Source organism: Oratosquilla oratoria, chromosome 26 (assembly GCF_046742065.1).
Source record: "Oratosquilla oratoria isolate Oo_2021 chromosome 26, ASM4674206v1, whole genome shotgun sequence".
Lineage (NCBI taxonomy): Eukaryota > Metazoa > Arthropoda > Malacostraca > Stomatopoda > Squillidae > Oratosquilla > Oratosquilla oratoria.
In genome coordinates this window covers 54,587,543-54,597,542 of record NC_134802.1, presented here as the reverse complement: position 1 = coordinate 54,597,542, position 10,000 = coordinate 54,587,543, and the positions used below count along the sequence as shown (strand labels likewise).

General features: G+C 38.3%; 1 protein-coding gene across 8 annotated transcripts in view; it reads left to right on the top strand.

Annotated features, from left to right (window-relative positions):
• The window catches only part of hiw (MYC binding protein highwire), a 154,775-nt gene that overhangs the window by 104,638 nt on the left and 40,137 nt on the right, over positions 1-10,000 (top strand). For all 8 annotated transcript variants that reach the window (XM_076209842.1, XM_076209839.1, XM_076209843.1 and 5 more), the window contains 6 exons: positions 1-59; positions 1,194-1,376; positions 1,630-1,806; positions 2,340-2,546; positions 4,141-4,299; positions 4,518-4,749. The exon at positions 1-59 is cut by the window's left edge and continues 164 nt beyond it. In XM_076209842.1, coding sequence (XP_076065957.1) covers positions 1-59; positions 1,194-1,376; positions 1,630-1,806; positions 2,340-2,546; positions 4,141-4,299; positions 4,518-4,749 — 1,017 coding nt within the window. The remainder of the gene's footprint in view (positions 60-1,193; positions 1,377-1,629; positions 1,807-2,339; positions 2,547-4,140; positions 4,300-4,517; positions 4,750-10,000) is intronic.

The window sequence follows — 10,000 nt, the reverse complement described above, 5'->3', positions numbered from 1 at the left end:
TTGTCACCATCCTGACACGTGACCAATACAACGAAGTCGTACATGTACCGTCCCTCAAGGTGACCGCATCGACCACAGAGTTCCTGTACCACGCCGTTTTTCTTTTCTATCTTTCTTGTTTTGCCAATAAAGTGAAGGAGTTGGGAAAGGGGTGTATATACGTATTTCCTGTCTTTTATGATTGTGTGTGTGTTTATGATCTTATCTAATCCTTTTATCCCAGTTGCTGCCATGTGTATTTCACTCGGTGGTCAATGACCCCGTTGGTAATAAAAGGATTAAATATGTCTTGATGAGCTCCTGCACCAGGGAACCCCTGTTTTATTCTGGCTGCCAACAGGCTGTTTTGGTTCATCAGGCTATGAACCCTTCAGTAGCAAATGGGTCACACTAAAGCATCTTATTCCTAGCACTGCAGCCCATAGTGCAGTTACCTTTTGACAGTTCAACAGTTTACAATACAGTAAGGTTTATGTACATATGTTATAGAGCCCCAGTCATTAACAGATTTGTTTATAATGTGAATCCACTCTGAGCCCCACCCAAAATGGCTGGAATTATGAAGATAGAAATTAAAAATTAAAAGAGTGGAAAAAGATGCATAGCAGTAGTGTACATCCCCCCAAAGCAAGAGCATAGAATGAATCGGAATACAGAAACTTAATAATCAGTTGAATTGAGCAATTAGGAGGGTTTATAGAGAAAAGGAGAAATATTACTCATATAGGTGACTTCAACTGTGGGGAGGTAATTTGGAAAGACTGGGAGACAGAGGATAGTGAAGAATTGTGGGGTAGTATATTACTAAATATAACAATGAACAATGTAATGACCCAGTGAGTAAAAAAAATACATAGACAGTAAACCTGCAAGACTGGACATTATTCTAATTAAAATACCCGAAGTGGTAGGATCACTGGATTACCAATGCCTATTAGATAAGAGTGACCATATGGTTCTGGATGATGTACTGGAAGTGGATAAGACAGAATCAAGAAAGGAAATGTAGAGACAAGAGAGATATAAATTTTTGAAGACAAACTTTGGCAAACTAACAAAACACTTTAAAAATTCAGATTGACAAAAAAAAAAAATAATAAATGCCGGCTATTGTAGGGTTGCAAAATTCTAGTCACTGAAACTTAAGACAAAGATTATTATTGTTACTATTGTTTTCCATGTACTTTTGACAGGTTGAGGTAATGGCAGTCCCCACCAGTACACAAGAAGATGGAGTGCGTGGTAAAGTACGCCGTGTGAGTCAACATATTCCCGATAATATGACCTTCGGAGGTCACCCTCTTCCATCCCTTGAAGTGCCCTACCAGGTTTCTGTCAAAGACAAGATGTGTTACTGTGCCATTACAATGATGAAGGTATACCTTTTTATTTCTTTATAAAACTAGAATTTCAGTAATGAAAGTCTTGAGGTCAGTCATGTGAGTAGTACAGTAGGTAATTTGCTATTGCTCACACTTACATTGAGAAGTAAGTGCATCATCAGAGTTGAGAGTAGCTTACTTATCAGAGACTAATTACCTAAGTTTCTTATATTCATTTAGAACATCCATGTCTTGCAACTTGAGAGGGCCCATCAAAAAATGATTATGTATCCTTTTGTGTGGTCAGGATTATGAAAACTACTCCTTTGAAGAACTACGGTGCATGTCACCAGCAATGCGTAGACCTTCAGAGAACATGCTAGTACGTTCCAACAATGATGGTACCTACTCATGCAACTGGACTCCTGGGGCTACAGGCTGGTACTCCCTCCATGTCACCATTGATGGATACCAACTGGAAGAGGTACGGTTGAGTATTGACAAAGGTCTTTAGGAGTTTTTAGAGTCAGGTGGTCCATTTATATATAATGACTCCATCACTAAACTAATGTACCCAACAGATCTTGATATATGCATTGATTTTATTAAACATTAAAAAGATGTCGCCATAGCAAAATGGACAAGATTATCTCATGACTAATTTTTGCTCAGCAGATTTTGTTCAGAATAATGCCAAAATTCAGTACTCCAACACTCCCCCATAGAAAAAAGCCCTCTTGAGGAAGTAAGAACCACACTGGCATTCTTGTATTCAGGACACCATCCAGCATTAGAATAGTACCAACAGATTCACACTGCCCTAGATGCAAGTGTTACACAGAAGACCTCACTCTACAATCCCCCACACTAACAATCCTTAGAGAACACAATATTTCTTCCCTGAGTGATTTATATTCATCTTGAAGAGTCAAGGTGTGTTTTGACTCTGCCACCCTTCTTGAAGAGGGAAAAGACCAGTGGTGCATACAAATGAAATTCACATTATATCCTTTCCAGATTTATAAAACTGAGGTAAAAGAACCACCTCAGGGTGTCACTCCACCTGTTCAGAGCACAGCCAGACGGTCATCTCAACAGCCATCCCGTTTACGAAAGTTTGTGCTGCAAAACAGTGCAGGGCTACGTATCAGAACACACCCATCCCTGCAGAGTGAACAAATTGGAGTGGTGCATGTTAATGGCACAATTGCTTTTGTGGATGAAGTAAGTTGTGATTCCTTTTGCATATTTGATTTGTAATTTTCATATCTTAGCTCCATGAGGAGTTGAGATGAGAGGGGAACAACAGATGGTGGATTGGAGTGGAATGGATGGGAATTCACCTAATTGTAGTATACAGGAAAGGAGCAAAACTTGTTTGGTCCTATCTCCTATTCTCTAATTTTTTTTTATCATACCAGGCCTCAAATTCATGTACAGTTCCAACTTAATCTATGATGAGTGCCATTGCTGGCTACATCTCTTGTAAGGGGGAATAGACCTTTAGTATATAGATAGAATTTGTGATAAAGTGATGTTCATGATAACTTCTATGTACCTATCAGTATACCAAAGGCCTCTTCCCCCCTTATAAGGGAGCTATCCATCCAAGGCATGCACCCAGCCTCACCCATTCAACTCCCACCCACCCACCACTCGTTATTTCCCCCTCAAACTAAGTTGAAAGGAAAATTTTTTACTTTTCCTGTCAACTTAGTTTCACTTAATGCATACATATCCACCTTTCTTCTCACAAACATACTGCTCAACTCTTCCATTTTACTCTCATCTGTACCACAACCACTCATATTAATGACGCAGATTTTATGGTTCTGGTTGGAGTTCTCTTTCCAGACCCTCTTATGCCTTGACTTCTCAAAGGATGAAAATACAGAGAGGAAGGTCCCTAGTACCATCACTCTGTCCCAGTTTGTTGCCTTTTATGACTCGCATGGGAATCACAGAGGCAGAATTCTTTTTCACCACAACACGTAGGATAAGATAATGTATAGTCGTACATAGATATACCAAAGGATTTTTCGCCCTTATAAGAGAGGTAACCAAATAACAAAGGCATAAAAACCACTCCCACCCATTCCATCCCTAATATACTCCACTCCCCTCCACCCTCTTCCCTCCTGTATAGTCGTAAATATGGTAAAGGACAGTTTCAAGGGAAAAGCATAAAGGATTGACAGTTGAAATTTTACTCCATCATAGACAAATGATGTGTGACTCTACTCTGTAGGGGCACCATAAAACAGTCCCTAAAGAATTGGCTACATGGTGCCATACAGTCACTACTGCATGATAGCATGCACTTGGTACAACAGTATGGGGAAAATACCCAAGTCTGGGGTTAATACTCCTGTACAGGTTCAGTACCCCGGTATGGGGTCAATACTCCAGTATTGTTCACTACCCCAGTATAGGGTCAGTATCCCAGTATAGGGTCAATACCCCAGTATTTGGCAGGGATTTATTTCAGTAATGAGTTAAGATTATGTTAGACTACTGTAAAATTTTCAGTGCCCTACTCATATTACCTTTTTAAAGCTGAAAAGTTTCTTTGGTTCACCATGATTATGAAGTATAATTTTGCCTTAACCAGATGAGGTACAATCGTTGTGTAGTGAAATCTAGCTCACTTCATCTTTTTCTCATGCAATTAACTGTTTGTTTATCAATTGATTCATCCTTTTTTTTTTCTTTCTTTTGTCTTTGTTTATTGTGTATTATATGTATGCTTACATATTTATTTGTGTTTGCTTGTTTTTCTCAAGACATAATTCTTACTGAGAACATATTGCAATGGCAGGTTCATAACAGTGATGGAGTATGGTTGAGGTTAAGTCCAGAAAGCATCAGGCAGTACTGTTCCAATGGTTACTCTGAAGCCTGGTGTCTGCAGTACAACCAGCATCTTGGGAAGACTCTGCTTGTGCCTCTTGACCAGCCAAAAACAATACTTGACCAGGTAAATCTATCAGTATATCACATATTCTACTATATATAAAAAGACATGGATACTGTGACGGAGAATGTTGATATGTTTTACGAGTAAAGATAGTCTGCTGGGAGATGGTTCTTTCTGATGTACATTTCACAGAACCACCACTAACAAGTATTTGACATATTCCCTGATAATGATACTGGTATTGAATCATGAGTACTGTTATTAAAAAAAAATTACAGGTCATAACAGACACCATTAGCCGCCGTCGTGATGCTAGCCCTCGACGTGAAAGTGGTACTGGTACATCATCTGAAGCAGCTGCTGGTGGAGGAACAGGGGTTTATACAGTCATCAAGTGTGGTGCATCTGGTCACAACATCCGAAGCCAGCCAAGTTTGAAAGCTCCTCCAGTGGGAATGCTAGTCCTGGGCAACACCATTACAGTTAATTGTGAAGTCATCAATAGTGATGGTCAGCTCAACATCTTTGTTTGTTTATCATTTTAATGCTATTTATATTGTTAGTTGCAGACTCCACTGCTAATTTCTTTTTTGTACTCCATACATCTCCCTCCCACATGTCTTCAGGACCTGTTAACCTCCTCATCTCCAACTGGAGGTGCAGCTGCATGGGGCTTACATTCAAGTCTCCAGACTATCAACTTAAACTGAATTTCCTCCTTTTCACATAAGGAGAGCTGACAGCTGAATAGTGCTACCCTTCTACTACTGTAATTCACTAACATAGAAACAGGCTTTCACTAATACAACACAGATAATGATCCAAAGTTTCTTCCCAGAGGAATCTAAGCTAGGGCCCAAGTTCTGCTGCCAGCCATTGTGGGACTGAGTGTTCAGTCAGTGAAACTCAAGGCAACAGCTATTATTATCTATGGTAGCTCATGATAAGATGAAATGGGAGGACTGCATGTATGACACTGTGTCAACACTCACATTGACCACAGTGTTCCCTAAAGATACAACAGCTGTAGCTCCTTGAAATATTGTGTGTTGATACTGAATTGCACATATTTGTAATATTCCCACTTTCTTTGGCCATGAAGATCCTCTGATATACAGAGTTGACAAACAAAAGATTGAAATTTCATTGTATTTATGAAGATGTGAAAGGACCAATAACAGTACCAGTTTGCGGTGGTCCTGCAAGATGGACAGCAAAGCTGTCCATTTTCAGAATCTGTCAACCTCTTCACCTCCATCAGCCCTGAGGGGCTGACATTCAGTCACTGGGACCACGATCTCTATCTATTGCAACTGTATTCCTTATATGTATTTTTACATATACCAGTGACTGCTCTGCCCGTACTACCACTTTAAGCTGTTGATATGGAAACATTACCACACTAGTACAGTGCAGACAACTGTTCAAAGTTCTTCCCAGAGATCTGTAGGACAGCCCAAGGACTATTTCAGGCTACTGTGGGACTGCAGATTTCCAGTCAGTGGAATTCAGAGCAAATATTATCAGTCAAAAAAAAATATATATATATATATATATATTTTCAGTATATATATATACACGGTATATATATATTGAAATATGTATGACAGAATGAGTGGAAAGGGTGATGAGGTAAACGACAAAAAAAAACCAGGAATTTTATTACTAATGTTTCTTCCTTAACCCATTCAACTCCGATGACAAGATGTCTTGTCATTTGGTCAAATAAAACAAAAAATCATAAAACACCAAAATGTTTGATCAAACACCAGAAAAATAGGACGTCAATCCTCGCTTCGCTCGCAGCGAAGCGAGGATTGACGTCATATTTTTCTGGTGTTTGATCAAACATTTTGGTGTTTTATGATTTTTTGTTTTATTTGACCAAATGACAAGACATCTTGTCATCGGAGTTGAATGGGTTAAAGGACTTCCTCATACTCTGAGGAAGTCCTTTAAGGACGAAACGTTAATAATAAAACTCCTACATTTTTTTTTTGCGTCGTTTACCTCATCACCCTTCCCACATATATATATATATATATATATATATATATATATATATATATATATATATATATATATATATATATATATATATATTTCTAAACAGAAATGTAGTAGCACATTTGTAAATTACACACAGGAACCCACAGTCGGAGAAAGAATAAACTTCGAATAAAGAAAAATCCTATATTTCGGCTATCAACTGTAGCCCTCTTCAGGAAAGTACATAAGATAGAGAACAGAGGGGACTTATAAACTACAGTAAGAAGAGATGTGGACAGTTGACCTCACTCAGGCGCGGGGCAAACTGGGGTGGCGGAGGAGGGAGGAGGTGAGGAGAGGGGAGGATGTAGTGTCCGCATCAACTTGGCTACTGCTGCGCGTGAGATAATGTCAGGTGTCCACTGCCCTTTAGAAATATTAATATTAGGGCATTCCTCAATTACCTAGTCGAATCAGCATTAATTGAGGAATGCCCTAATATTAATATTTCAAAAGGGCAGTGGACACCTTACATTATCTCACGCGCAGCAGTACCCAAGTTGATGCGGACACTACATCCTCCCCTCTCCTCACCTCCTCCCTCCTCCGCCACCCCAGTTTGCCCCGCGCCTGAGTGAGGTCAACTGTCCACATCTCTCCTTACTGTAGTTTATAAGTCCCCTCTGTTCTCTATCTTATGTACTTTCCTGAAGAGGGCTACAGTTGATAGCCGAAATATAGGATTTTTCTTTATTCGAAGTTTATTCTTTCTCCGACTGTGGGTTCCTGTGTGTAATATATATATATATATATATATATATATATATATGTATATATATATGTATATCCGAGAGTTGACACCTTGATGTGGTGGAGAGGCTTGAGAATCTTAATAATTACAAAAGCTATGTCGATAGAGAGGAAATCTTTGCAGGGTCATCCATATCAAACAGGTTTTGTAAGAAAGATCAGACAAAGAGCAGCTCACACACACAGTCACAGGACCCACTGCTAACTGACACATCCCTAATGGCGAACAGGGAAATTCCTCATAGCTATATGGGGTACCGTCATAATGACTGTGTGGACCATTGGGCACCCCATGGATATAGACTTTACCAAATATAATGAATAAGGTGACACCAGAAACGAGTTGGCTGGGAGGTGAGATTACTGCCAAAACCCCTTCATAGCAACCATGAATAATACAACCAAAACAAAACCGGGTGTTCCTATTAGATCATCGTCTCCTAAAGGTCCAACCGCATTGCCCCGTGTGCTTACAGGCAGTGTGCCACCAAATGTAAGTAAGCACTGTCCAAGCAGATCTAAGTCTTGAACATTAAACAGCATGAAGAAAATGAAGATCTATACTTACAACATAAAAACTCAGAAGACAACAGGCTGGAGAGTTTAATAGAAGAACTAGACAACATCAAGTGGGACATCGTAGGACTGAGCAAAGCCTGAAGGTCAGAAGAAAAGCTGATACAATTACAAGATGGTCACCAGCTGTTCTACTATAGAGGTAAGGGCAAAGAAAGATCTAGTCGAGTTGGATTCTTGATAAATCAAGAGGTTGCTGGTAACATAATGAAGTTCAGTAGTTTATCATATCAGACAGGGTAGCTTGGATTGTGATTAGGCTGTGTAAAAGGTACACTCTAAAAAAAGTTCAGGTTTATGCACCAACTTCACAGAATTCTGACGATGAAATTGAGTCGTTCTATGATGATTTAAGTCAGGTAATGGATCAAGAAAAGAGTAAGTACATGTCGGTGACTTTAATGCTAAAGTGGGGAAGAAGATGGGAGATGAGATGTGCATTGGTAAGTTTGGAGTAGGTGAAAGAAATGACAGAGGCGAGATGTTAGTCAATTTTGCAGAGAACTACAATATGAGGATAATGAACACTTTCTTCCAAAAGCATGTAGGTCGTAAATGGACGTGAAGAAGCCCAAATGGAACAACAAAGAACAAAATAGACTTTGTATTAGGAGGTGAGAGCAAAAGCATTAGCAATGTTACAGTGATAAACAAAGTCAACATAGGAAGTGACCATAGATTGGTAGGTTGCACAGCTAAATTCAATATCAGAGGCAAGAGAAATAAACTAGTTTTAAAAAATAAAATAAGTCTTTCAAAGGTTAAGGATAATAATAAGAAATTTCCATTAGAAATTAAAAATACATTTGAAGCTCTAAGAACTAATGAGGACACCGTGGAAGATAGGAATTTGAACTTAGTGAATATCATTAGGGAATCTGCAGAAAAAGTAGGAAGTACAAAAAGTATTAGAGAAAACAAATACTCCAAAGCTACAATACCTAATTAAAAGAAGAAGGACCATGCAGATTAAAAGTAGGAGAAATGAAATAGAAAGAGTAGAACTAAACAAGCTTATCAACAAAAGGCAGAGATCAGAGAAAAGAGAAACATGGATGAAATAAAGGAATCTATTTGGAAAGGTAAAAGTATTAAAGGGACCAAGTGCAGACTTGCTTTAAGAAGACAGCAAATGATATGTTTGATAGATAGAAATGGAGAAGTCATTAAATGCAGAGACAGAATTGTAAAACGAGTAGAAGAATTTTACAAAGAGCTTTACTCGTCGAAGACCGTAGTTGAGTCAGTAAATTCATGTGTAGACGTTAGTAGTGTACCAGAGATTACAAAGTAAGAAGTAGAATTTGCTCTAAAAAATATGAAACAAGGAAAAGCACCTGGGGAAGATGGTATATCAATAGATCTTTTGAAAGACGCAAGGAAAGAATTTCCTATTAGATTAGCTCAGTTACACTGCCAGTGCTTATATCAAGAAAGCATTCCTGAATCGTGGTGCAATGCCATAGTGATTTTGCTTCATAAAAAAGGAGACCAGAAGGACCTTAGTAACTATCAACCGATTAGCTTGCTATCAAATATATATAAAGTTTTCTCCAAGATCCCTACAAATAGAATAAGTCAAGTTTTATATGGAAACCAACCAAGAGAACAGGCAGGATTTAGGAGTGGATATTCGACTCTAGACCATTTGCAGGCGATAAACCAACTAGTTGAGAAAATGACAGAATACAATATACCTCTGTGTTTAGCTTTTGTAGATTATGAGAAAGCCTTTGACTCAGTAGAACAAATAGCAATACTAACTCGCTATGCAAGCAGGGTACAAATGAACAGATCTTAAGGGTTTTAGAAAAGATTTATGCAAAAGGTACCGCTATCATTTGACTACATAAAGATACAGAAAAGATCAAGATTGAGAAAGGAGTACGGCAAGGCGATACAGTTTCACCCAAATTATTTACAGCTTGCTTGGAATAGATTTTCAGAAGGTTGAGTTGGGAAGAGAAAGGTTTGAAGATTAATGGCAAATATTTGAATCACCTAAGATTTGCAGATAATATTATTCTTATTTCAGAAAGAGCAGAAGACTTGCAAGATATGCTGAGTGATCTGAACAAGGAAAGTCTTAAAGTAGGTTTAAAAGTGAATAAGAGTAAAACCAAAGTACTGTTCAACATGAAAGTTCAAAGTAAAGAGATTATAATTGATGGTGAGAGTATTGAAGAAGTTGAAGAGTATTTAGGGCAGATGGTGAAAGTGAACAGAGATCATGATAATGAAATAAAAAGATGTATTACAATTGGTTGGAAAAATTTTGGTAAGTATAATAAAATTCTGAGAGCCTTTCTACCTTTGTGTGAATGCTTAAAGAGTGTAAATTTGAAATCTGCGACCAGTTAACTGAAATATTCAATAAATCGGTAGA